The sequence below is a fragment of the Ciconia boyciana genome, chromosome 23 (assembly GCF_034638445.1).
Source record: "Ciconia boyciana chromosome 23, ASM3463844v1, whole genome shotgun sequence".
NCBI lineage: Eukaryota > Metazoa > Chordata > Aves > Ciconiiformes > Ciconiidae > Ciconia > Ciconia boyciana.
In genome coordinates this window covers 2,455,817-2,483,387 of record NC_132956.1, presented here as the reverse complement: position 1 = coordinate 2,483,387, position 27,571 = coordinate 2,455,817, and the positions used below count along the sequence as shown (strand labels likewise).

General features: G+C 57.3%; 1 protein-coding gene across 1 annotated transcript; it reads left to right on the top strand.

Annotated features, from left to right (window-relative positions):
- Positions 1-409: 409 nt before the first annotated feature.
- On the top strand, positions 410-27,571 carry MAPKAPK2 (MAPK activated protein kinase 2). Its single transcript, XM_072844714.1, has 10 exons — positions 410-754; positions 21,215-21,354; positions 23,093-23,157; positions 23,901-23,980; positions 24,089-24,215; positions 24,746-24,821; positions 25,020-25,144; positions 25,430-25,515; positions 25,636-25,716; positions 26,020-27,571. Exons 1-10 carry the CDS (start codon positions 506-508, stop codon positions 26,161-26,163), a joined length of 1,173 nt encoding a protein of 390 aa, XP_072700815.1. The 5' UTR covers positions 410-505; the 3' UTR covers positions 26,164-27,571.

The window sequence follows — 27,571 nt, the reverse complement described above, 5'->3', positions numbered from 1 at the left end:
GCCGCTCCCGGGGCAGGCGGCTGAGACCCGCAGCCCACCCGCGCCCGGGGCTCGCCGCTGCCCCCCCCCCGATGTCCCGCAGCCCCTTTCAAGCGCTCAGAGCCCCCCGCTGCCCCGGCCGGCCCCCTCAGGAGCGCAAGAACCCCCCACCCACCCCGGGGGTAAGCGGCGGGGCCGGGCCACGCCGCATCTCCGCGCTCCCCCCCCGCCGCCCCGGCGGGCGCAGGCCCGGTGCCCGCCCCGCCCCGTCCCTCCCCCGGCGGCCGGGGCCGGCCGCGGCGAGGCGCTGACATCAGAGCCGGGCCGCGCCGCGCCGGGAGGAGGAGGAGGAGGAGGAGCCGCACCGGAGCGATCGCTCTTCTCGGGGCCGGGGCGCACCGGCGGGGGGCGGCGGCGGCGGCGCTGCTTCGACCCCCCCCCGCCCCATCCCGCTCCCGCGGGGCTCCGCCGGCCGCGAGTCCCGGAGCCCGCCCGCCAGCCCGGCGCGGCCCGCCCGCCGCCCGCCATGCTCTCCGGGGCGCCGCCGCCGCCCGCCGGCTTCCCCAGCCCGCCGCCGCCCCAGCCGCCGCCACCCCCGCCGCCCGCCGCTCCCCCCCACGGGCCGCCGCCGTTCCCGGTGAAGGGCGGCCTGCAGATCCGGAAGAATGCCATCACGGACGACTACAAGGTCACCACGCAAGTGCTGGGGCTGGGCATCAACGGGAAAGTTTTGGAGATCTTCAGTAAGAAGAGCGGGGAGAAGTTCGCTCTCAAGGTGCGAAGGGGGCTCCCCCGGCCGGGGCTGCCCTCGGGGCGGCGGGGGGTGGGGGGGGGGAGCCGGGGACCGGACGGGCGGGCGGCTCCGGGCTGCCCCCGCCCCGCCGCCGGGCTGCGGAAGGGGCAGGAGGAGCGGGCAGCGGCGGCGCTGCCTGACAGTGATGGAAGATGTCTGCTGGGGGGGGTCCCGGGTGGGGGCCGGGCACGGGAAAACGGGCAGCGACAGCGGTAACCGGGAGCGGGGCGTGCGGCGGGACAATGGAGCCGGCTGCTGCCCGTCCGGCCCGCCATGCTTTAATTTATTTTTTCCCCATTAAGAGCACCGAGACGTGGCTTTCCGGCTTTCTAATGTGAAACGAAGCGAAATGACATCTCGGTAGCGCACCTGGGGGGTCTGGAGCGGAGAGGAGCCCTCGGCCTGGCCGGAGTCACCCCACGGGGTTTGCATCTCAAAACGTGGGGTTCCCTGTGCGGAGCCGCTTCGTCGCACTTTGCGTAAATGCGGGCAGCTGCTCGGGTGGCCCTGTTCCATGGCAGGTCCCTCCTGGCTCCGGCTGTACGAAACAGCGTGTGAGAGCGAGCGGCTGTCATCCCCCGCTTCGGACGGGGAATATTTCAGTGGTGGTGTGTTCACCCCTTGTCCGTAACTTGCTTCTCTTTGAAAGACTTGTAGATAAATAGTGGCTGTAAAGGTGTATTTTAGCACACGCTAGGTGCTGCGACGGTTTCCTCGTTTTCAAATGAGCTTTTAGGGTGAAGAGGGGAGGGTGTCTCCCTGCCAGAGGGACTTTGGGAAGTTTGAATGGATTCACGACATGCCAAGCGCGGCGCTGGGTGACGCGGGTACAGGCAGTCTGCTCGGCGGGAGCACCGTGTTCTCTAGCATCGATGCAATTTGCGCCCACACATGAGCTGTTCAAACCCTCGGCGTTACCCTGAGAACTCTGAAGGCTAAAAAAAAAAAAAAACCCACCTAAATCCGTAACCCCCACCTCTCTTGTTTTTAGAGCTGCCCATCTGTTGGTATCTGGGATTCCTAACCTGAATGAATGAATGAACAAGTGGCTTTGGAGGCACGAGTCACGCCGCGGGGGTAGTGCGGCAAGGGACGGTGCTGAACCCCTGCGGTTAAGGGGGGGGGGGTTCAGTTGAACAATAAAAGTTTGACTTTTCCTTTGGAAACGCAGGTATTTCTCGTGAGCAGCACCGCGTTGTACTCCAAGACAACATGTATTGTCACCTCGTTTGGTTGGAAATTAGTGAAATCCTCTTCTGTTTTGACAGACGGGCTCCTCCTCGCTTCTGCAGTTGACTCAAGTATTTAAAGCGCAGATTCCAGCACTTCCCTTTTGCAGCCCTGAAAGGGGAAGGATGGCAGAGGAGACTGAACACCAGCGGTTCCTCTCTGCCCCGGCATGGGCAGGACGGTTGGGGCCTGGGGTTTGTGCCGTTACCCTGCCCGTACCAGAGCGCGGTGCAGCAGATGGGATCAGGATTTACTGCCACGAGTTGTGTTGGTTCCTTGGCCGTGTTGAAAAACCTCTTGAAGCACAGGACTTCGCGTTGTAATGTAGGAGGGTGGTGCAGAGCGTCTGCGCGGCTCTTGGAGGGTGAGGTATATTCGACGCTGAATCTCTCTTTTGGAAGAGCGTTGGTCGTCTTCCCTCTGTCCCCTGCCCCGGCCTCTTCACACGTCCCTGCCGGGGAGAGGAGTTTAGCTGAGCGGTTGGACGCGTCTCTGGCTTTTCAAAGAGCGGCGCAGCTGCTACTGTAAGTGATTCCTTCCAGCCCCTTAAAAACTGCTACGCTGTGAGTTTGGGCTCTTGGACGAGCCGGTGTGTACCCGGCTTGCCCCAGTAAGTGTGAGCTAGAGGCTTGAGTTATTTGATTATTATATTTGGACTGAACTGCTGAGCCCAAACTCGGCGGGGGTGACCGCCCTAGATGCGATGCAAGCTGACTTCACCCCCTCCTCTGGTATGCAGCCGGGATAACGTCTCTGTTAGGGACCTGTGGAGAGGTATTTGGATCTGAATTACTCATGGGCTGCATCAGTGTGGAAAGATGACCTAAAGCAGGATCCGCAGAAGTGATTGCATCGAGTTGTCATGCTTCAGATGATGCCTAAAAGAATCCTGATGGCCAATCGCCAGAAGCCACAGCTGAAATCTCTCTGTGCTGCCTGCTTTGGTTGTGCAGCAAACCTTTCCATTTGGAACATTGCTCTTTACATTTACTATTCCAAAATCTTGTATGATGATGCTGTCCTCCACTGGAGGGAAACAGTTGTGTCCCTCCCTGATATTAGCGGTGTCTTCTGGTTATGTTGTGCTTCCTCTTGGATCATGAGCAACTCTTATGTTGTTAAACCTCTTTCTCCCAAATGGAAAGGTGCATTTAGGTTAGGGTTTTGCTGAGAGTCACTTTGCTTAAGCGAACTTTTCAGTGCTCTGGGAGAGTGTGGGCTTGGAGACACCGTTGCAGCAGCAGTGAAAATGTTACAGCCAATTTTCTCCTCCTTCCAACGTGGTAGTCCATGGCAGAGACGCATCATTAAATAAAATGTGTGCGTGTTGATGGATGGTAGTTTTATTTGTGGTGTAGTACCTAGGTGAAAACAGGAGATATTCCTTTTTTTATAGATCATTATTGTTTATTTTGCTAGTTTCCCACCCCCAATTTTATTTTCTTTTTTGGTATCGAGCAATACCTGATGTGTGGCATCTCTGAATTATCTGGTGGAAAGCAGGCCACTGACGGTTCCAGTCACCCATGACTTGACCCTGTTTGATGCACGATGATTTACTGCAGGGTGGGAACATAAAGTTCGTGGAGAGGTGATGAATGGAACTGAAATGCAAGGTCTAGGTGGTTTCTTACCCCTTTCTTCCTTGTACCTTGGTGTGATTTATTATTAGGCAAAATTAGGCTTGTAATTTCTGTAAAGTCTGCTGTATGTAGGTCACCGCTGACCTGACTTGGCGTTGTTCGTTGTGGTCAGGCTGTTGGCATTAGTGACGCAGGCTGCGACGGTGGGGCTGGGAACGAGGTCTGTCTTGTCTTAAAAGTGGAATGTGCAGCAGGCTAATTTGAGGCAAGATACTGGGTTCATGGCTGGCTCTGTTAGTTTGGTGAGGAAATCGCACGTAAGCCAGACCAGAGAGCAGGGGCCAGTAATAGCGGGTGGCAAGTTTTCCTCTGTTGTACGCGTCACTCGATGGAGCTCTTTGTGGAGCAGGTTTCCTTTAAAACAAATTAACAAACCTCACTCCTAACCCCAACGTCAAAGCAGGAAATCCTCACCTGGATTGGTGAGCTTGGAAGAGCTGGAAGAGCTTCGCAGGGCCGTGGAGACTGCTTGCAAACTTGCCCCGTCTCTGGCAGCCCTGTTTCTGGAGGATCCTTGGTGCTTTGGGGCATGTTTGTGAAACGGTCTCAGTCTCGCTCTCAGCCTCATCAGATAATCTGTGAGTGATGGTTCCTCTGATGGAGAAGGAGGAAGGGGCCCAGTACTTTCGTGGTTTATTATTCTTATAAGATGCCTGTCGTGGAAATAGGGCTGGCGTCTCGTAGCTGATAACTGAGCAGCTCTGTGGATGAGCACGTTCGTGTAGCTGGTGGCCTCGTGCTTTCTCTGCCATCATGGCTAGGGTTCTTTACAGAGACATGTAGACGTTTAAAACACCCTGTTTCCCGTGGCTTCCTGCAGCTTCATTTGAGATCAAATGCTTTGTCCCCCAGAAAATCCAGCTGGAAAAATAACCCCTAAATAATTGCGTAGATGAAGATCCTGGGCTTACGCTCGTGGGAAACAACTCACCATGTGTCCGCTGTACTTCTGCTCCTCTCTCAGTGGGGGGATTTATTTTTAAACTCTACCGTGTATTTTATATAACCAGAAATGTCTTCGCTGTGGCCTTCTGTGCAAGCCATGGTTGAAAAGCTGTGGAATGTGTAGTGACATCACTGGGACTTCTCCAAGGCAGTGGTTTATTATCTCATTGACCAAAGGAGTCTACTGACTTGGGGTTTGAGTTTGTTTAAACAATTTGGGATTTGCCTTAATACCTTCTAAATGCATTACATGTTCTGAGCAGTCAAACCTACGACTGAGATGGACTGATAACAGCCTGGGAGCGGGGGCTTGGTTTTTGCTTTGGCACATGCTCAGGAAGTGGCAGGGTTCTTCCTCTTAATAATAATCTAATGCCATCAATCATAGGTCTGTCAAAAGAAGGTCAGTGTTTCCCACATTCTCAGAGGTGGGGAACTGAGATGCAGTGATTTACTGAAGGTCTTGCAGCCCGTTGGAAGCAGGACCAGGCTTAGGAGCTGAGCTGCTTGCTCTGGAATGAATCCTTCATGGGCAGCCGTCCCGCAGGATGAAAGTACGGCCCCTCTGTGTGTGCTTTAATAGCCAAATACAGCCAGGTAAAATGCTTAATTTATCTTTCACACTGAGCTCCCGCTGGCCTTCAGCGAGGTTTCTGCCATCTGCCAGCGCCTGTGTCGGGAAAGCCCGATGTGTAGGACAGCGCTTGTCTGCCAGGCTGCAGAGGGGCTGGCTCTGCCTCCGGGTAGCGAGCGGTGGAGAGCGGGCGCTGAGCTTTGTCAGACACGTGTTGCCTATTCCAAAGCACCGTGTTTATTTAAAGCAGTGTATAAATAATAATTTGAAGCTGTGCAGCCTGAGAGCCAGGTCTCCTAGCGCGTTTGGTGGACGATGGGTAGGCACCGATGATGAAAGCTCCCAGAAAGTTCCTGCCTAGGAAGCCTGAAAGAGCAAATTGGTGACTCCTCTCTTCTCAGAAACCTCCAGGATGTGCTCTGGGATCTGATGGAATGAACTCCTGACGGGCTTGCAGGGTGGTGTGGGTACGTGGGAGGCATCCGGAGGAGTGGCCGGGTCGGAAGTGGCTGCTTGGCCGTCATTGCAGCACGGGGAGCAGTGTGGCTCTGGGTTTGGCATTTGGCATCTCCCCAGCCTTCGTGGTGGGCTCACGTGCCCCACACTGGGGTGGTCCGAGGGCTCTGCAGCAGAGGCAGTAGCTGGTGCTATTTTAAAACCTGTCCCTTTGCTGGTGTTTGCACTCTCTGCTGAGAGCCTGGGAGGAAAGAGCCCTCCTTCATTAAGAAGTCCTTTCCTCCTGCTACCTCTGAACGTAACCGGCCTCCCGACCCGCAGACGGCCCACTGCAGAAGTCAGGCTCCTCTCCAAGCACAACTGGCCCCGCGCGTCTGGCCTCAAGTTGCAGCATTCAGGCAGCATGACCTCACCTCCTGGTTTCCAAGAATAACGCGCTGCCTCCCCTCCGCCGCGCCGGGGCTGTCTGCAGCGGGCGAGGGCGGCTGCCGCAGCCCGGCACGGGCCAGCTCTTGGGGCCCCGCTTTTGCCAGATGCCACCAGGCAGCCCCATGTCTGCCCTGTGCTGTTCAGCTCCTCCTCACTTTGTGGGCAGGGGTGCAGGCAGCAGAGGTGAGGCAGGAACTGGGGGAGGGTCTTCAGGACTCAGCTGAGCTTGCAGGCTGGTTTTGGAGGAGGGAGGATTTGGGGGGGTAGATCCGCGAGGACCAGAGCGATCCCTCCACCAGCTGCAGAGCCTGGCACGGGAATACAGCTTTACCTGACCGCTCTCCAAGAAACCTGTTTTGAGCCTGGGCAGTGATGTTGAGCCAGCATTTCAGCGTGGTCCAGAGCTGTTGAGCATCGTGGTCATCTCTGGTGGCGACACTGGCGTTGGATTTTAAAAGCCCCTGAGACCCATATCCCACTGAAAGCGGGTCCCATCCCCTCCGTGGATGCCCCTTGTCTTTCATGGCTGCAGGATGCTAAAATATATTCTGCTTTCAGCTCTGGCTGGCACGAGGACTGTGTGCGTGACTGGTGCTTGGAGGCTTGTTTTGGAGAGGGCTCTCGTCTCCACGGCTGGTTCCCCTATGGAGGAGGACGGGGAGCAGCGTGCGGGGGTTAGAGCAGGGCACGCAAGAGCAAGTCTGAATGCGGAGAGCTTTAACAGCCTTTTAAGCTGTTGTTTCTTTGTACCTCGTGGCTGAGTCATTTCAAAGATTTCAGCCTTTTAAGATCTTACCAATTTGAGGTAGGGATTATAGCAACTGGCAGGTTTAATGGTTGCATTAACTCACTGTTTCCTTCGTGGCCTCGGGAAGGGACTAATGGCTGCAAGTCTGTGAGTGCTGGTAGATCCCCCTGACCTGAGAAGACCTGAAACACGAGGTTTGCTGGAGATGCTGTCATTTGGAGGGTGTTGGGACAGTACCTGCCGTCGGGAGGGGGATACAGGATGGGGTACCAGTGCAGCTGCTCTCTGAGCACTGCTGGGAGCATGCGGAGCTTTGCTGCGGCTCTGTCTTCAGGCTGATGCTGCCGGGGAGGATGACAGCATCTTCCCGTGAATTAGGGCGTTATGTCGGTGCACTGCTTTGCTGCAACAAACTACACTGTCCCAGTGGAGAGGGCAGGTGAGCACGTTGGCTCAAGCGGTCTGCAGCTGGCACGGCGTTTGCCGTCATATGTAATGAGATTATTTAAGCCGTTGGCGTCAGGGCTGCATGTGATTATGTGCCTGGCTGTCCAGCGAGCTGTAGCCTAAACTAGAGATAAAGTTCAAAATGCAAACCCAGATCTGAATGTTCCTGGGGCGCCCAGCCAGGCTGGGACTTTGCAGCTCTGCTCTTGCTAGATTTCCTTGCCTGGTTTGGGCTATAGGTTTGGGATCAGTGGAGGGGTGGACTCATTTCCTTCGTCATCATAATTAACTTCGCTGCCTTGTTTTGTGGGCCCCTGGCTGCAGCCAGCTCCCCTGGGCACTCCTTTTGAATTCAACCTCTCCAGCTCTGCTGGCCCAGAAGAGGGGGGTAAATTGGGCTCAGGGTGGTTGTTGCCATATGCGTCTTGTGCTGGAACAGGCTAAATCTGTGTAACAGCTGGTCAGGACTCTGTGCTGTCCCCATCCCAAGGGGTACAGCACCTCCTGGGTTTCTATGGGGCAGACACGGGTGGGAGCATCGTCCGCTGAGCGTTCAGAAACGGAGCAGCCGCTTGCCCCGTCTGCTGTCCTCCCGGTGTCCTCTGGCCCTGGTACATGGCACTGAGCTAGGGCAGCCTCTTGAAAGGCTCCTTGGACCTCCTGCCAAATGTGTGTTTTCAGGGAAATGTGGCTGGAACACAAGCTGGGGCTGCTGTGGAAATTTGGCAGCGCATCCCGTCAGCCTGCAATTCCAGTAGCCGCAGCTTGTTGCTTCTCACGCCCATAGGTGCGGGTGGGAGCTGGGTCCAAGCGGCGCTGCTCAGAAATGGGGATGGCATCCTGGGCATCTCGACTGGGCTGGGGGGGAAAGCAGATGCAATCAGATCCAAACAAACCAGAAAGTATGCATGTTATCCTCAGCCTACTTTTAAAAAAAAAAAAAAAAAAAGGGCAGGGAGCTGGTCTGCTAAGTGGGATATGTTTTTATTTTCAGTAGTAATGACAGCCTTATTGCATCTACCAGCTCAGTGTTTAAGACCGCTTCAGAACAGTTTTAAAGTATTATATTGCCACTTGTTTTAGCAAGAAGGCAGGGGCTGTGCTTGCTTGCAGGCAGCCCCGCTGAGGGTGTCAGCGACCCGTCACTGGCTCCCATGGCCCGGCAGCTCCCATAGCCGCTGCTTTCTGATATGGCCGGGCTGCGGGAGCCATCGTTGCCTGTAACAGCCTCCTCCCGCCAGCCCGGTCCCCTCCGGGCTCTGGTGTGACTCTCTCTTCCTCTTCAGCCATTTCGCAACCTCACTGCCCATTGCACTGGGCAGATTGCTGAGAAAACCCGGGTGGCTCTTGCATAAGTGGCTCTGCTGCGGTGCTGGGAAGGGAGGGCTTGCCAGGAAGTTTAAACCCGGGTTATCTCCTGGAAGTCACTGGAGCTGCAAATCCGGCATTTTTGGGTGGGTACCTCCTTTGCCGCAGGCAGAGCAGTGCCAGCGCAAGGGCATGGCTGTTTTGGGGAGCCTGGGGGTGTTGCAGCCCTTGGCTGGGCACCTGCCCGGGCTCCCAAAGAGGACATCTTCCCCCTTGCTGGCCCAGGAGCTCGGCAGAGGCTTGCCAAGGCCTTTGCTTTTGTTCTCTGTGCTTTTCCCTGCAAGAAACGGCCCTGTTCCCAGCATGAGGGTCTGCGCTTTTACGTTGGAGCAGGACTGCTGGTGTCTCCCTCCCTGTCTCCCCTCCCGCCCTGGTTATTCCACTTTGGGGAAGACTCTCCCAGTATCTTTTGTTGTGAGGAAGAGCCACTGATAAAGAGCAGTTCCCTGCCAGGACGTGAGATGCTGTGACGTGAGGGAAGTGCGCCAGGTCATGGGGGGTTTGGAATTGTCCTGGTGCTCCTATTCCCCAGCTCCTCGCTCTTGGAGGAGGCGGCCAGCCCGGCCTTGGGTGTGTGTTGTTAGAGATGCAAATACTGGGCTGATGAAGCCTGGGTGAGTAAGATGCTGGGGAGTTTATGAACGGATTAAAATGTGGTCTTTGCATGCTGCTGAGCGGCAGCTCCAGCACCTCCTGGGCAGCTGCAGGAGGGCTGGGAGCTGGAGCTGCTCCCCGGGAGCTTCGGAGCAGGTCTATGGCTCACGCCCTCCGCCGCAGTCTGGAGGAGTTCGTGGAAGATGATGTTCTCTGTGTGCCTCAACGTGCAGTGCTTTTGGCTGATATTCCTATGTCTGGGCTTCACTTCGAGGAACTGAAGGGCAGGGAGGGCTCTAGACCTGTGGGGTCCAGCTAGTGAGAGCAAGGAGAGTTTTCTGGCTGCTCTCGGTGTAGCTGGTTAACTCGTTTTTGCCATGCTCTGGCAGTAAGGGCAGTCTGTGCTTGGCAAGTCAAGTACCTCTGGCTTTTACCAAAACATCCCTTTCATGACTCTTCCTCCCCAAAGACTGCACTGAAACAACCAGGTGAATGTCACTGGAAGGAGGGTTCAGCTGGGACATGGTGGTGATGCCTCGAAGGTTTTAGTAACTTAACTCCTAACCAGCGATGAACATATGGATCTTGTACCCGCCTCAAATCCAAACCCTCCCAGCAGCCTCGGAAAGAGCCTTAAACTTCGTTGCGGGAGAGAAAGGGGTAATGCCATGGGGGTGATGTTCATATGGGCCGTTAAAGACTTAATTTATCTCTCTCACTTAGGAAACGGAGGCTCTGCTGACTCAAGGCATTGCTCCAGGCTTTGCAGGGGCAGCTGGAGGGGAGCAGGGCCACAGGGGCAGTGGCCACGCCAGCGCTGCCGCTTACCAGCGTGCTCCAGTCTGCTGCAGGGGCTGCACGGGGAAACATCGGGGCTGCCGGAGCCCTTGGGTGGGCAGGCGGCCGAGCTGCACAAAGGCTGGCCTGTCTGCTCTTTGGCTTCCTCCGGCCCTAAGCCCTTTTTGTGAATAAGTAGGATTGAAAAAGTTTAAATTCATACAAAGCAGGACCCGGGAGCCCCTGGCCAGCCTGGAGAGAGCAGCTTCCCCCTGCCCACCCCATGCCCTGGGCTGCCTCCGCTCCCTGGGGGACCCCGGTTAACGCTGCCCTGGGATGAGCTGGTGTCTGTAAGGCTGTCTGTCGGGTGAGGTTTCTTTTTAAAGGCTGGGTATGGGAATGCCCAAGATGAACAGCCTGGCCTGCCAGGGGAGCAGCAGTAGGTTTTTTTTGTTAGTTTGTTTAAATGTCCCTGCTTTTATCCTTTTATCCCCTTTCCGTTCTAGTCTAACAGGCAAAATGTGTCCAAAGCACTTGCTGTCTGTTGTATTTGGTAAGAAATCAAGGAGCCTGCTGGTAAACGCTGTCTAGCAGTGAGGTACTGGGCATCCATGAGAAGATCAGTGAGTCTTTCCCAGAGTGCGTGTGTGTTTGCTGTATATTGAAAAGATGCAAGAGCATAAAAGCTCTGCTATTGACCCCGCGTTCTGTGCCGTTTTCTGTTGGGCAGGACCTCTTTGTGGGAACAGCCTCTGGAGACCGGCGTTTCCCTCTCGGTAATGCCCAGGGGGAGAAGGTTTCTCCTCTGGTGTTTTCGGAGGTGTGTGTGCCCAGGCGCTTCGTGAAGTTTTGCACGCTTGTTGGCTGAGGTATTTTGAGGTTACGGTGCTGACTGGGATGCTGGTGGTCTGGGCTCCATCCGGGCTTCACCAAACCTCCTGGGCTCTGCGGCCGCACGGCTGCTGCCAACAGGTGCCGTGGAGGCTCTCAGTGCTGCCGAAAGCCTGGAGGGAGCTAATAATAGCCACCGTGTCCGGAGAGCTTTAATGAGGTGCCAGCAGGATGCAAAGAAGGGCTTTTTTTAAATAGAAGCGCAACTGTGTTTTCCTCCTGGCTGAAAGAGTTTAAGGATGGCTGGTGCGGAGAGGAGAGGGGCTGGTGGAGGAAGAGCGTCCTGCTCGGCCCCTCGGGCTTGCAGGGTGGCAGGAGGCCCTTGGCCTTTCATTGTGTTGCTTCAAGGTCCAAGATTTCCCCTAAAATACTAACTGCTGTGGTGGGTAAAGTGGGGGCGTGTGACCATCGGTAGTGTTGGGTCTCAAGCCTGGAGTGTTGCTTGGCTCTTAACCCAGGTGGGTTCACTGCAAACGGGTGGTCCCGCCAGCTCTTCTGCAGGTCCTGTTAGGCGCTGGGGATGCGCAACAGCCGTGCAGTGGGAGGAGGAGGAAAGCAGCCCGGGGTGCAGGGACAGCCTCGCTGGGGCACGGTGGCTGCGGCGAGTGAGAGCCACGAGCGGCCCCGGCTCTTGTGAGCAGCTCTGCCTGGGGGTGTTTGGGGGAGATGGCGGAGGAGAGTGAGGGTGGTGGGTGATGCATACCACTGAACAGCTCTTAATCACCCAGTGGGGTGCAATCCTCCCCTTTCCCTCTGCCCCTTCGTTAGCATCCCTTCTCGTTACGTGCCTTGCTGTGGGTCAGCTGCAGCAGCCCCTCTCCCCGCACCGCACGTGCCGGAGCACCGTCTGCCCTGTGCATCCCGGGAGATGGGCTCGTGCATCCGAGCTGATGGAGCTGGAGGCTTTATATCTGTTCTGCTGTGTGAGAGGTGGAGAGAGGAGGGTGGGAGGGTGGTTGGTGGCCATGGGGCCCCTGCATCGCCGAGCACCCGTGCAGACAAAGGCGTGTTACGAAATCCCCGTGTCGCTCCTGTCCTGGCCTTCCCCTGCACAAAACAAACCCCTGCTGTCAACAAAAGTGGTAGCCACCCAGCACGGGAGCTGTTTATCTCGCGCAGGGAAGAGCCGAGGTCTCAGCCCCAAGGCCCTGGCAGCCTCCAAACCGCTTTGGCCATCATATCTGGCACGGGTTCACCCTGCGGGTGCAAGCAGTGCCATCCCCTTAGACTGGCACCACTCGCGAGCCTCCCAGGTTTCATGTCCTAGGTCCCGGCTGCTGGCAGGATGCTCCTCTCTGCAGTCCTGCAGGGATCGGCCGGCAAAGGCAGAGCTGCCACCTCCGTGTCCTGCCCCTGTGTCGGGGGACTTGTCACCTCCAGGGTGACCTGGGGTGCATGGGGCACCGCAGCTGGGGTGTGCATCCCTGGCCTCGTCTCAGGGAGGTGTTTGCTGTGCCCTGGTGGTGACAAAGCCCATGACGAGGGTGAAACTCTACTAAACAAACAGCCAAGGAAAGGGCAGAACAGTGCAAAACATGCTGTCGTCACCGAGCTTCGAGGGCACGCAAATGAAACCCTACTCAGGCTTGGCACTGGTGGAAGAAACGCGTCCCGAGGCCATACTGCTTCCAGCACCGGGGCTGAACGGTGCTTCAAGAGTGGCTGGCCTCGACGTGGCTTTGTGTTTTGTTTGGGTTTTTTTTTTCTTCTTTCTTTAAATATATGTATTTTAATATGTATTTATTTATACTGCTCTAAGATCTGTGTTGAAAGGCAGCAGGCAGGATTACTGGGCTGGGAAGGGGTGGCAGCCGCCCGTCTGTCCCGTGGGGGGTCCTGCGCGTGGGCCGAGCCCCGAGAAACTTCATTTTTGGGCAGAGTGTGAGCCCAGGAGTGTGAGGCTGGGCTGCCGGGAAGCAGAGGGTGTTTGTGGGGCTTCTGGCATGGCTTCATGGCTCCTCTGCTTGCAGGCGTGGGTCTGGGTGGTCCGAGCCTCTCCCCTAAATCGCTTCCAGCTTGAAAGCAAGCAGTTCTGGGATGTAGGTGTGGGCACTCCCCTCAAAGCTGTCCCTGGGGTTGGAGATAATGGTGGGGTCAGGCAGGGTTGTCCCCAGGATTGCTGTGAGGCTGATGGAGCGAGGGACCCAAAAAGATGCTTCAAGCTCCTGGTGCTGTCCGTGGGCTGCACGGTGGAGGCTGAGCCGGTCTGTCTGTCTGGTATGCGAGGGAAAGCACCCGGCCGCGGTGAAGAGGGCTGGCGGAGGCGGCACCGTGCCGTGCCAGGGGAGCGAGCGTGCCGGTGCGGCGATAAGGGGTTTTTCGAGCTGTGCCTGCGGGAGGGAAGTACAAAGGACATAGGTCAGCGCTGAGTTAATGGTTTACATTAGTGTTTACTTCTGTATTAATCATGCCTGTGAATATCAACCACTTCCTATCATAAAAGCACATATGTGCACTTTTCCGTTCGCCAGCTCGGCAGCTCCAGTAGGAAATCTGGCGAGGGATGGGGCTTGGGGAGGGGTTGGAAGGAGGAGCTGACCCCGGCCCCGACGCTTTGTAAGAAGGCGGCAGTAAAGGGGTTGTGCATGGGGCAGATCCGCTGGCCGCAGCCATGTCTCACGTGAAGATAGCCGCCCCTCCCGTGGCTTCTTATTTTCCTTTCGCTTTGTATTGTGCAGATAAAAGGCCCCAGAGGCTGCAGCGTGTCCTTGGTGGGGGATGCAGCAGAGGCGTGGGGGGATGCACGGGTTTGGTTTGCAGAGAGGGGTCCCTGAGCATCCCCCTGCCCTGGAGCAGCTGCCCAGACCTCCCAGCCTGGCGTCACGGTGGCTCCTGGTGGGATGTGACATCTCGGATGCCTGTAGGAAGGGTTGGGCTGGGTTGGGGCATTTTGGCCGTCGTAACCCCCTTCATCCTCGTTGGATTCACAGGGAGGTCCTGGAGGTCCTGGCCAGGGTGGTGGCTCCATCGCTTCAGCCAGATCTGCTCCCTGGGACCTCCCAGGACATCCCCCTGTGTGGCAGGACACACTGGCCTTGCGAACCATGGCTAATGCCTGGACTGAGATCTTGGCTCCTAACGCCAGCCCCGGTGCCTCCTGGAGAGACGAGCATCAGGCGAGTCACCAAAACCCTGTGCTGCTTCTAATGTACGGGAAGAAGAGGGAAGAAGATCCCAAAACAAAAACCTGGGACTGAATGGGCCCCTAATTTTGTTTTTCTCAGATATATGAAACTGAAACTATTTCTCTTCATTAAACAGCAGCTCTAGCCTGCTGCTGGTGCCGTGAGTCAGCGGGGATGCTTCGTGCTGCCGCCTTGTTGCCATTTACCTGCTTTGACTTTTCCCATGAGTTTTGCAGCCCGCTCCTGCCTGCCACCTCCCATCTGCTCCCTACGCCTTTGTCCCCAGTGTCCCCACCGTGCTGGTGGCCCTTCCCTCAGCATCCAGGGCACTGCTCCTGGGCACCCACTTCAGAGCTTCATCTCCTTGAAATCAATGTGCCAAGAATATTTTTGCTGCTGGGAAATGGGCTCTGCAGAGTGGGGCTGGCTGGGGGGCAGCGCCCCGATTCCATGGGGGGCACGGGCCCCTGGCAGGTGGCTCTTATTTAAGCCCGGGCCTCTCTTCTGCTCTTCGCCTTTGTGTGCCTGGAGAGGCTTTTGTTGCAGCCTGAAAAGGCTGAATAGCTGCTGCATCTGTCGCAGGGTGAGGAAATGCTCAGCAGATGCCCTAGGGAGGAGGGGGCTGCGGGGCAGGGGGTCCCGAGCATCCCCCCGCCATGGGCACAGACCCCCGCGGGAGCTGCGGGCAGGGGAGCTGGCAGCACACGGGGCACGGAGAGTTGCGCAACCATTGCGGGCGAGCGGGGCCCCGGTGTGGTGGGTCTACTTGTGAAAGCGCCGTGCAATAGCTGCCTCTTCCCTCGCCCCGTTTCCATCCTCTGCCCCGTTGCAAAATCGCCCACAGGAGCAGGGACGAGGCCACTTGCTCCGACATCTGCCTCCGCGAGTGCGCTGGCTGCTTCTGGCGGGGTTTTTAGCTCGCCCCTCGTGCACGCAGCCTCTTCGTGCCTGGCTTATTGCTTGTCTCCAACCGCGTGGTGGGAAAGCTTTCCCTTCGCTTGCTGCGATGGCTCTGGGTCTTCCTCCAAGCGCTCCGATAATTCAGACTTGGAGAATGTGGCCGAGCAGCTCGAGCGTGTGTGTCAGTTCGCGTTTGCTCGGTCTGAATTGCGTCTCCAGGCTTGCTGCCCGTTTGTAGCTCTGTCTAATCTGAATAATTCTCTCTTGCTGGGACGCTTTTTCCAACCTCTCAGTCTTCCCCGAGGCAAGCAAATGTGGAGGATGACCTTTTGTTCATGGCAGTGGAGGATGAAGCCACTAATGCATGGAGCTGGCCATGCTCGTGTCCTGCCTGAACGGTCAAAGCCTCAGCATCTGCCCAGGCACTGATGGCACCAGCCACCATCCCTCCAGAAGGCAGGTAGCTGGTGGCTAGTACTGTCCTGCCTTGCAAACCGTGAGGCCCTGATGAAACCACCTCCATCAGGGAGCAGCAGCCACCCTTCTAAATAGTCACCCTGGCATGGCAGGCTGGGGGCACGCTGCGGGCAGGACACTGTAGGACGCATGCGCAGCTCCTCCTCCGGACACGTCACCTCTTCTCTCTGGCTTTCCCCAGGTAAAATGAACGTGAGGACGAGGCTTTTGCCTGGTGTGTTGGGGCTTAAAGCTCTTCAGGCAGGGACCTTCCGCAGCTCCGTGTGCATGGGCAGAGCAGAAATGATCCCCAGTTTAGGAAAGTCCCATCGCCTCTGTCTGAGCGCTGCTGGTCACGGTGGATGTAAGCAGTGGGGATGGGGTTAATGTAAAGGTTTATATAAGAGCCGCTATGATGTGGGGGAGGTTTCCTGAGCCGCACGTTTAGTCGTTACTGCATTGTGATTGAACTATGAATTTCCCTGCGTTTGGTAACATAATTCCTCTTATGGGCTTTGGGACTCGTGATTTTATTTCTCTTCCATAGTTAATAAACAGTAAAAGCGGAACGAAGCTTTGCTGCTTCCGCGCCCTTCTGCTGTTGCTCCCTCCGAACCGTCTCCAACGGAGGCTGGAGCAGCTTTGGGGCTGTGGGGCGATTACCTGTGGGCTCCCCAAATGTGCTGGCACTGAAGGCAGAAAAAAGACACGCAGGAGACGATCAGCTTAAACCAGGTCCCCCAGCGCTGTGCTGCATCGGGTGGGCGCGGGAGGCGATGGGGGTTTGCCTTCCTGGCGCTGTGAGGTGGGAACAGCATGTGCAAAGCATCCAGCACCGGCTCTACAAACGTGTTAAGCAGCTGACGCCAGTTGGCCAGCAATTCACATGGAAAGATTAGAAGAGGCAAATCCTTTGAAGAGAAACCCTTTTGCTTTTTTAGGAAAAAATGCTCCTTGCCCCGTGTTAGCCTGGTCAGGGGAACCTGGAGCCCACGTGTGCAGTCCAGGCAGGGAACCCTCTGCTCTGCTTCCCTGCTGATAACTTGGGAGGGTGACAGCCTGCCTTTCTTTACTGTAGGTTTATTTTTATTGCAACTTAAGAACAGTTTATTTTAACCGCCGTGGTGCAGTCAGGTTCTGAGGGAGCTCCTTGGGGTGACGCAGGGCGTGGGCACACTCCTGTGGGTCCTGTTGCAGGAGGTTGTCGGTGGGGCGGTTGCCGCACAGGCAAGGCATGCAGTGTGTGCTGCTCTGCTGGGAACCGAGGTGAAGCGGGTGTGATTAAAATACACATGGAAATAAAAATAACCTGCCTGCAAAAGCAGCTGGAGTGCCTGGGGTGAGCGTGGAGCCAGAGCAAAGAGGGGCAGCCCTGGAAAATGAACAGCTCGGCATGCTGGTATGTGCCTGATCCTCAGTTTTCCTGGAAATTGCCTGTGGGAGGTGAGTTTTCCCTTGCAAGCTCTTGGACAGGGCTGTCTTGCCAAGCCGAGCAAGTGCAGCGTGTTCTCGTGGCTCGCCGAGGGGCTGGGGTGGTACCCACGGCGAGTAGCAGCAGGACAGTGTCGTTGGGTACCTCCTGCCATGCCAGCGGAGTAGGGAGCTTCTTGGGTGAACCCGCCGTGATTCATGGTACATCATCCCAGGAGGAGGTGGCGAGACTGAATCAGTGGTGCCTGAGGATGCGTGCGAGCGAGGGAACGTGAGGACGGGTGGCTCCAGCCCCCTCGTTTTCTCTGTCGTCTTCCTTCCTTCGCCGTGCCCACCCACCTTCGCTGTGCTTGGCGTGAGATGATGGGTGGGAAATTCAGCTCGACATGCTGCTGAGTGAATGGGACAGAGCCCCCAGCTCTTTCATTTGAGCTGATGCTCGTTTTCGATGACCGCGGGGAGCGGCAGGACTGGCTGGAGCCCGCTCGGTTTGCAGCCCCGTTTCTCACACCGCAGAGGTGGCTTGCCCGGGTTTGGGTTTGCTGGGTGGGTGCCATGCCCCTGCAGACACCCTGATGAGCTGTTTTGTTTTCAGGAGCCGCCTCCAGGGTTTGTCTTTCAAAGGTGGTGAAAAACCTGGAGCTGATGTGGGAGCCTGGGAGGAGGCTTTGCTGCCGGGGATGTCCCAACTACGTAGGGGCAGGGGCTGGCTTCGGAGCCCTCAGCTTGAGGGTTTTAGTGAAGCTAATCAGTGTGTTTAGCTTTGCACATAACTAATTTCTCTCGCAGCGTGTAATGGTTCCTGGGGGAGCTGGGCTGAGCCAAGGCACAGGATGGCAGCAAACGCCGTCTGCCGAAATCTTGGAGGTGTCAAGCTGCTGCGAGGAGAGCTGAAATGCAGCTGAAAGCTGAATTTCCTCCCTAATTGCGATGAGGGTGGAGTGGCCCTTTCCCGGCTCTCCCTCCTTTCCTGCGGGCAGGTGGGAAGCGGAGATGGGTCGGTGCGGGGCTCTGGAGCGGCACAGCTCTGCCGGCTGTCCCCTGTCCCACGCGGTGTCGAAGGGACACCTAGACACGGAGGTGTGCTCTGAGGATGAGAGGAGGTTCAGAGACCTGTGCTGGCTGCAAAGCTAACACCTAAAGCGCCTGTAAAGGGAAACGTGCGTGACTCCTCTGTGTGTGACGCCTGGTTTTGCTCAGAGGCAGTGGCTGAGTCCCCTCCGCAGTGCTGCCCTTGTCCCGGGGATGCTTGTGTAACTTGGGGATCCGGTTACTGCCCGCTGCGGTGCCTGGGCTGCTGGGCTCAGCTGCCGCCCCAGTGCTGCAGCCCTCTGCTCCTGCTCCGGAGAGAGCTGAGCAGGTATTGCAACGCTTCCCATCTGAAATAATGCAGAGTTTGATCTCCAAGGAGCCCTCCCTTGGAAGGGGAACAGGAGATAACAGATGGAAAAGCTGAACTGAGAGCAGCTGTGGGCTGTTGAGGGTTTCCAGCGGGTTGTCCATCTGCTGCCATCTCCCCTCTGCAAAGGGTCAACTCTGGATTGTGCTCTGGATTACTGCGGTTTGCAAAATCTCCTGCTTCTGAAGCCAGCGGGAGGGCACAGTGTCCCCAGGCTGGTATTCTCGGCTGGGGTGGGAGGGGGGCAGCTCACCCTTGCTGAACCTCAGGGAAACACAAGGTGCTTTTCCCATTCCAGCCTCCTCGTTGCAAGCCAAGAAATATAAATCTTTCTGCCCTGGATACCGGAGCTAAATTAGGGACCTGGGCAGTGTTACCACACACACCCAAATATGTTTGATGCGGAGTTCCTGTGACCGGAGCAATGCCTGTCACGCCAGGACGTCACCCACCGGTGGCTTCACTGCTGACTGTGGCCGAGGAGCGGAGGAGGGAGCGGGTGGGAAAGTCGTCGGCTGCAGGAGCTGTTGGCTGCCGCCTGAAGAGGAGAAACTGGTGGAAGCGCTGCCCTCGCCCTGCCTGGACCAGGAGCAAATGGTGCTTTCCCACCCCTGCACCATGCTCCGCATGGCCCCAGCTGCACGGGCTGCAGGGAGCCGAGGGCAGGACAGAGGTGGTGTGGGTGTGGTGGGTGATGCTGGGCCTGTGGGTTGCTTCTACCATGGTTTGGGCATCGCCACGTCCCTCCTGCATCCCCCTGCAGCGGTAATGGCCTTCCCCATGCAGCCTCGTTGCATTGCATCCCTTCAGCTCCCCATCACGCCGCTGTCACCTGCCACCGGGAACATTTCCTAAATAGACCAAATCATTCTCTTAACGAGGCTTAATCTGCTCCTCTCCCAGCCGGGCGAGCAGCCTCTCCATTGCTTCTCCATCCCGTGGCTGGCAGGGGAGCGGAGGGAGGCTGGCTGGTGGTGCAGCTGAATTGCAGCCGGGGTGTTTTGAGAGCGCTGGGACAGCTGTTTGCTCGCCTGCGGGTGCCTGAGTACAAAAGCAAATGTCAGGGCTGTGCTGGTACAGGTAATGGAGGCCGCTGCCTCCTAGTTCATTAGAAATACAATTAAGCTCCTTTAAAAGCGCTCTGAGTGACCTCTAAAAATTGGATATATATTTCTGTACATCTCCTGTTTGTCTTTTGCAGAATGATGTTAACTGTCTGCTTCCTGCTGTTCAATTTTCCCAGCGCGTAATTACAAATTGTTTTTTTTTTTTTCTCTTCGGCTTCCTGGCTCCCTGCGCCAGGCTCTTCAGAGCGGAGCTGCAAATAACCAAGCTTTTCTCCAGGCCCCTTCCCTGCCTGTGCGGCTGCTGGGGGGGCTGGCGCTGCGCTTGCTTACGGCTTCGGCAGGATCTGTTTTTTTAGGGTAATTAAGCAATAGAGGAGCAAGGAGGGGCTGTCCAACCTCCTGCCCTGTCTTCCTTTTGCCCTAAGGCTGTTGGTGCAAATGATGTCAAACAGTTGTGCAAAGGGTGGCTTGGCCGCTTCGGTCTTCACTGAGCTTCCAGATGGTTTGATGCCAGAAGCCACCCCGTGCCCCGTCCCCTGGCATGGGTTTGGGAAGCAGGAGAGCCGAGGAGGTGGGAGAGGTGTGACCAAACACCCAAGTATTGGGGTTACGGGTGGGTGGCCGAAGGGCGCATCCTGTTTGTCCCTTTCCCTGTGGCAAAGGGCAGGTGCTGTTGCAGGCAGGAATGCAGACCGCCGTTACTCTGCCAGGGCTCGTGCAAGCGCCGTCAGTGAGCGTTTCATTTATAAAGAGGCAGTGTGCGTCTTTTGGGGCTGCAGCAAGCATTAACCCTTGTTCCTGTGAAATCCCCTCTGCGGCAGGGGGGTCCTTGCCACGCGCTGGGCACCGTTTCGGGTCCTGCCAGGCCAGCGAAGCATCCCGGGGCTGACGCTCCTCCGCTTGCTGGCTGGGTGCTCTCCTTTGCCGAGCAGCCCCGGGAGCTTGGCCAGGAGAGGGCAGAGAGGCAAGAAGAACATTTCTGCGTCTGTCTTGGTAAAATGACCAAACCAGGTGTTTCCTGCCAATGCACGTGGGAGGTGGGATGCGGTTCCACATGTCCCTGCCCGCTGCCGCACTGAGGTGCAGACCTGCTTTGGGATGTTTCGCTGAGCCCGGCCCCGAGAGCTGCCGGAGACAGGAAGGAAAATGAACTACGCTGAAGACAGACACATTTGTTGGTCTATATTTAGGAGTATGATAATTAAGGGTGGTTGTTTATCCTGACAAACATGGTAATTAATAGTCTGTGGCAGACAAGCAAATCCTTCCTGCACCTGGGAACTGTGAGTTGACTCTAGGAAGGGTGAGGGCCTCACTAAAGAGCTGCTGCTGCTTGTGAGAAAAGCTGCTATTTAGGGAACATCTGGCTGTTAGCTTTGTCCCCTCCCCAGGCACGCGTGGCTGGGTGTTGGTGGCCCCTGAAGCCACGGTGAGGGTGCTTTTGTGCCTGGCCTGTGCGTAAGGGCACAGAGCAGGAGGGTCCTGCTGGTCCCATGGAGCAGAAGGCTGATGTACGGGAGGTGGTGGGTGGGCAGCGCTGCCGGGGGTCTGCAGAGGGGAGAGCGAGGATGCTTGGTGGCACCCAAGGGTGCGGTGGTGTAGGTACCAGCGTGCAGAAGCGTGTTCATAAATGCAGTAGGAAGTCTTGTTGGTTGGTGGCATAGGTGGCTGGGCACCGGGGAGGCATCTCAGAGGGCAGGGAGGTGGCAGGCAGCCGGGATAAGCTTTTACCAGCCTTGGAAGGGAGGGCAAGAAGCTTATGAGGACGGGCGGCTTCGCGGTCTTCCCACTAGATGGGGATGGAGGCATTGCACAGAGCGTGCCGGAGCTCACCTCGATGCGGCCCGCAGAGAGCACCCGTGCTTGGCCTTCACCCTTGCGTCTTCTCTGGGTGGGCACTGTGCCAGCAGCCCGGCTCTCCTGGGGGGGCTCAGGGCTGACGGGGTCTCGCTCCTCTTGCAGATGCTGCAGGACTGCCCGAAGGCCCGCAGGGAAGTGGAGCTGCACTGGAGGGCATCGCAGTGCGCGCACATCGTCCGCATCATGGACGTCTACGAGAACCTCTACCAGGGGAGGAAGTGTCTGCTCATCGTCATGGAGTGGTGAGTCCCCGGTGCTGCCGCTGCCGGTGGGCTCTCCCCACCGGAGCACCCGCAGCCCCGCGGGGCGGTGGGGTGATGCCAACAGGGCAGTGAGCACCTTCCTGCACCCCTGCCCAGGTGCTGGGGACCCCAGGGAGATGCTGTGCTGGGGGTAGCAGCCTGTGAGCCGTAGGGATGCAAGCCCTGGAAGAGGTGCTGCACCGCTGGCGTTGGAGGGACGGCGGGAGCTGTGCTAGCTCTGAGTCATTCTGAAAACGCGCTTGGCTGTCAGGAGGCTTCAGGCCTGTGGTTCTCACTACAGATAGATCATAACCAAACTCGCTTTGGCCATTGAAAGTTGGGGTAGTCAGCGGGTTCCTGGCACCCCAGCAGCCTGCGGTGGGGTCTGCTGGGCAGCGCACAGCCAAGCCGAGCTGACACATCTATTAACGCCGTTGCACCTCTTGCAGCAGCAGTTGAGCGACTCTGATTTGGGTAGATGTTTGATATAACCTGGGGAGGAGGAGGAGGAATGAAGGGGAAAGTATTGAAACCACATCCCAACCGCAGCTGTGATTTGATGCAGCTTCCTTGCCAAAACCTCTCCTCTGGCAAGCCGGTAGGTTGCCGGGGGGGCAGTGGGTGCAAGGAGCACCGTGAGCAGCACTGGGGCAAGCGGCACAGCAGCTGCCCGAGCGACTCTCGTGTGGGAAGTGGCTTCTGAGAACTGTGCCAGGACACTGGGCAGCTGGGGATGGGAAAGGTTTGTGTGGCACATCTGCCTCTGTGGAAAGAAAGCAGTAGCTGAATGGTAGGAAACGAGTCCCCGGGGCAACGACGGCTCCCTGCAGCATGTCCCTGCGATAGCTCCCCGCTGTCTGAGGGTTGCTCTGGGTGTAGCGCCCGTCACAAGGCAGCGTTCGACTTTCAGCGTGAGCACGGCGTGTCTCCTCGCGTGCTCCGTGCAGCGGTGGGCCCTGGCAGCTGCGCGCTATCTGTATTGCAGATGTCCAGCGAATGTCAAGGGCGCTGGCAGGAGATGCTATCTGTGCTGGGAAAGCCAGAAACTGTTTCTGCTGGAGTTAGATAAGGCAGGGACAGGAAGCACCGTTATCCCTGTTCTTATGGAGAATTATCCCTGATCTCACTCCTGATCTCTCTGGGAGCCGAGTTTTTCCTTAGGGTGCCTGGGGAGCCTTTGGCTGGGGAGGGAACCACGCCAAGGTTTCCACGGTCCTTCTCCAACACCTTGTGTGCGAGCTTGCTCTGCTGCAGTGGGGTTCAGTCCCTGCCTCCCCCACCCCATCGGTGAGCCCATGTCAGTGCTGCTGACACCTTGCCCATGCCGTGATCTTTGCTCAGCACTTCTGCACGGGGTTAGCGCACAGGCAAGGTGGTTGGCTTGTGAGCTAAATGAGGCCAGGCATGCCGGGAGTGCTCTCGCCACATTCGAGCCACGTTTGCCGTCTTTACTGTAAATGTGTTTTTGTGGGCTGGTGGGGAGACGACCACGTCCGCTTGCACCCGACATCGCCGCCGCCAGCACGAAGCCTCTGCCCTGCTCATTTCTGGAAGGAGGAGGCTCTGAGACGCCCCGTGCCCGCAAGCACCGACTCAAGAGCTTGGATGGAGAAGGGATTCTTTTCTTGCTGAGCTTGTGCAGCTCCTGGCTGAGCATCAGAGGTTTCGGTACTGCTTGTGCTGGGGCGTGAGACGGGCGCTGCAGCATCTCATCTAATGCCGCCTGCTTCTCTTCCAGCTTGGATGGCGGGGAGCTCTTCAGCCGAATTCAAGACAGGGGAGATCAGGCCTTCACAGAACGGGGTATGGAGCATGTGGGGACCTGGGGTTTCATCTTCGGACCATTTCTTGCTGTTGATAGGAGTGTCTCTGGTCCAGCTCATTCCCTCAATTGCTCTTTTTGAATCCCCAGCAGGGTTTTGCTCTTGGGGAATGAGGAATGCGGGTGCAAGAGGCCCTGCTTTTCACACTCACTTGAGAGCGGGGTTAGGGGATGTTTTCTGGGCTGCCCCTGTGCATTGTCCATCCCATTCCAGCACAGGCAGGGGCTTCAGTGACCTTCAGGAACACCCACCCCCCTCCAAAAATGGAGACCGGGTCCTGTGGATCTTGTAGATCTCATGAATCTCATCCCTTCTGCTCCTGTGTCCGGGAAAAGTGTCCACACAACCCAAACCCCGAGCCTGTTGCCCCCACATCCCATGGGGGACAGCTTTCCTAGCTGGTTTCCCTGCAGATTTGGGGTCCCCAGCGGTGCCGGGGGCTGGGTCAGCCTCCCCCACCCCAGAGTAAGCCCCTGCTTGGGGCTTATGCAGTTGGGTATTGGGATCAGCAGCTGGAGCCTGCCCCGTCCCTCCTCCTGGGAGTTTCTCTCCTATTTGCTGCAGGCTTCTGACCCGGGGGGCTCCTGCTTGGACAGGGGGACTTTGGTAGAGGAAAACCCTCGTGCCATGCTCTTTGGCTCCTAGTCTGTAGAGTAACCCAGAGAGTGGTGCTCGTGGTAGCTTGCTTATAAAGGCTTTTGATGGTTTTTTTTGCTGCTTCAGAGGCTTCAGAGATAATGAAGAGCATTGGGGAAGCCATCCAGTACTTACACTCGATCAACATAGCGCACCGGGATGTGAAGGTACCACGCTGCACGTTCGCCCGGCCATGCCGACTCCCACTTGGCCCGTGGTAATGCTGAAGCTGCTCCGGCTCTTCTGCTCACTATTTCTTCCCTGTGTTTTCACAGCCGGAAAACCTCTTGTACACCTCCAAAAGGCCCAATGCTGTGCTAAAACTCACGGACTTTGGCTTTGCTAAAGAAACCACCACGCACAACTCCTTGGCCACTCCGTGCTACACGCCGTACTACGTGGGTAAGTGGCTGGGAGGGGGCTGAGCTTGCAGGTTTGCAGGGCTGGAGGGCAGAGCCGGGGAGGTTTGGACGGTGCCATGCACAGCCCACCACCTCTGCATCCAGCCTGGAGCCTCAGTTGCAGCGTGGTGTTGGGGGTGACTGCTGTCTGGGGATGCTTGGTACTGGGGACCGCTTTGGGTGCAGGCGGGTGCTGTGTTTGCTTTGACCGCTTTGGGTGCAGGCGGGTGCTGTGTTTGCTGCTCGCTGGTGCTGCTCTGAGCGCGGTGTCGGTGTGCGCAACCAATATGTTGCATACCCGTGCTGCAGCCTCCCTTGCGTTGCGCTCGAGGCTGCGAGGCGGCACCACCCTGCACCGCTCCTGCCTCTGCTGCCTGCATGGCCGTGCTGAAGCGGGTGCAGCAGCGCTCGCACTGCTCTGAGCAGGGCTGCCGAGACTGCGTGGAGCTGCCGGCGGCTCCGTGGGATGGTCAGATCCCTCTCGCCTGGCACTGCCACTTTGACTCAGGACTTTGTTTCTCTCTTTCCCAGCCCCGGAGGTGCTGGGCCCAGAGAAGTACGACAAGTCCTGCGACATGTGGTCCCTCGGGGTCATCATGTACATTCTGTAAGTCCGATGGGTCCCTCTCCATCCCGCCGGGGTCAGAAGGGGGGATGCAGCTTTTGAGCTCGTCTGCTGGCTGGTGGGGCTGAACCTTTCCCAGCTGCACTGCTCCTGCTGCTGGCACTGCCCCGTGCCCCGCAGGCGCTGCTGGGGAGGGTTTTGGGGCGATGCGTTGACTCTCTGCTCCCTCTCCCGGTGTAGGCTGTGCGGGTACCCCCCCTTCTACTCCAACCACGGCCTGGCCATCTCGCCTGGCATGAAGAAGCGAATCCGAATGGGCCAGTACGAGTTTCCCAACCCCGAATGGTCCGAAGTGTCGGAGGAAGGTAAACATGGTCCCCGTGATGGCTTGTCCCCAGGCTGAGGTCTCCCTTTGGGGTCAGTCCTGTGTCCAGCAGTGCTGTGAAGGCTGGGGGAAGCCTGGGCATGATGCAGCAGCTTTGCCTCTTTGCTCGAGAGGGTTTTGCTGAAGGGTTTGACCAGGGTGAGGTCTGTGGCACGGAGGGGATGGGAGGGACGTGCAGGCATTTTGGGGCTGCTGGCTTGGGTTGGAGTGCGGGGAGAGCCACCCTGGGACCTGCTAATGCCCAGCTGTGCACAAACCGTTCCAGTCAAGCAGCTGATCCGCAACCTGCTGAAGACAGATCCGACCCAGCGCATGACGATAACGGAGTTCATGAACCACCCCTGGATCATGGTGAGTGCAGGGTTGATGAAGAAGCAAGACAGGACGGGGATGGGGACAGGATGGGGCAGGGACGGGGACAGGATGGGATGCCTGCAGCCCTTGGCCGATGCTCCTCCGCTCTCTCGGCAGCAATCCATGCAGGTGCCCCAGACCCCGCTGCACACCAGCCGCGTGTTGAAAGAGGAGAAGGATCTGTGGGAGGACGTGAAGGTAAAACCTCTCTCCACTGCTGTCTGAAATGCTCTGCGCCCCGGGTGCCATCCGGGGACTGTCCGCTTCTGCCTTCTCATTGCAAACGGGGCTAATTGGGGCTTGGTGCAAGCGTGCTGGCTGCTGGGGAGATCTGCACTTGGGAGGGGGCTGGAAAAATTGGTGGTGGGACCCTCAGCCCCTGCTGCAATTTGTTCCCACTGGGGGTCAGAGGGGGGCAGCTGCCCTGGGGGTCCCGGGGGGCTGAGGGCTGTGCCCGCATGGGGCTGTGCTGACGGTGCTGCCTGTGTCTCCTGCCCGCAGGAGGAGATGACGAGCGCGCTGGCCACCATGCGAGTGGACTACGAACAAATCAAGATCAAGAAAATCGAAGATTCCTCGAACCCTTTGCTGATGAAGAGGCGGAAGAAAGCAAACCCCACCGAGCCCGCCGCGCTCCCCCACTGAGGGTGCCCTGCACCCGCTGGCCCTTGAGAAAGCAATAACTATATATATATATTTTTTAAGAAAAAAGACAAAAAGAGACAGACTGTTATATCAAGCGCATGGAATTCAGACATTTATACCAGACTAGTTATTTTTAGCTACTCACCTGTGTTTCTGACCTTTCCGGAGCAGGCGGTAAGATTCCCCCGTCAGATCCACATGCTGTGGCTGGGGGGTTTGTCCTGTAGGTGAACACCGCCGATAATTGGATTTTTTTTCTTTTGTGAAACAGTTTTGATTTTTTTTTTCCTTCCTTCCTTCCTTCCAAAGACACGGAAATTCCTGTGGTGACCTTTTTAGGGTATATGACATAAATATTTTTTAAAAACTACTGTAGAGCTGAAACCCAGGCAGCATGTTCCCTGTGTGGATGCTGGCTAGAGATGGGCTTTGGGCTTGGGAGCGGGTCGGGGGGGGACGGGGAAGGAGAGCTGCCTTCTCCCCCATCCTGCTGTGCGTGGCAGGGCTGGCATGGGGGGTCCCTGTGGCCGCCGTGCCTCTTCACTGGCCTGGAAAACTGCTGCTTTTGAAGCACGGTAGCCAAAAAACACCCCCAGCCCCTCCCTGACCTGGAAGCCGTGACTCTGCCTGGCGGCGCGCAGGGCTCCCCGCAAGTGCCGTCTGTGTCGCTGTCTGTCTGTGCGTGGGGTGTGTGTCGTGTCCGTGGGTACGGAGCTGCTCGTGGCTCCTCCCGCCGTGACCACCGCAGCCTGTACCTGTGCCTGGAATCCAGTTCTGACCTCAGGGGTGGACGGGGGGGGCCGAGGTGCGAGCAGGAGTCCGGTGCCCCCCGCATCCCCCCCCTCTGTGGGGACGTGGGGAAAAAGATGCTTCCCCGCTGCCTCCACCCGCTCCCGCGGCCTCCAGCTCCGGGGGAGATGCTGTCCTGGGGGTCCCCGGGGAAAAGCGGGTGGCATGGGGAGGGGGTGGAGGTGGCGGGGGGCCGTAGCTTGAGCTGGGATGGCAGCATTGCCCCCTCCCTGGCTGGGGCTGGGGGTTGTGCTGACCCCCGGCGTGGGTCCTGCTAGGGGGGGCTGCTCCTGCTGCCGGCTCCCGGGGGGCTGGGAGCGATCCTCCGCTCCTGGGAGCAGGATGTCTGCTCTGAAGTCTTTAGTCCATGAATTATTATTGTTGTTGTTATTATTATTATTATTATTTGTCACAATGTTTCACTGCGTTAAATGTGTTTGAATGGGGAAAAAAGATTTTTTTAAGGCAATGTTTAGTTTTTAGGTGATCTTTTAGACACTGTATGGGATTTTAATTTGTTTTAAAAACCAGTTTTTATCTTTTTTTTTTTTTTTTTTGTCTGTTGGCTTATACTAATCTTCCCGGTCTGCTCCTCGGTCCTTTGGATTAAAGACACTTA

Bases quoted from the DNA above. Each gene is read 5' to 3' on its own strand.
- MAPKAPK2 (XM_072844714.1), top strand. From the start codon at position 506: ATGCTCTCCGGGGCGCCGCCGCCGCCCGCCGGCTTCCCCAGCCCGCCG. The intron at 755-21,214 runs GTGCGAAGGGGG...CTCCTCTTGCAG, and splicing joins GGGAGAAGTTCGCTCTCAAG to ATGCTGCAGGACTGCCCGAA. The intron at 24,822-25,019 runs GTAAGTCCGATG...CTCCCGGTGTAG, and splicing joins GGGGTCATCATGTACATTCT to GCTGTGCGGGTACCCCCCCT.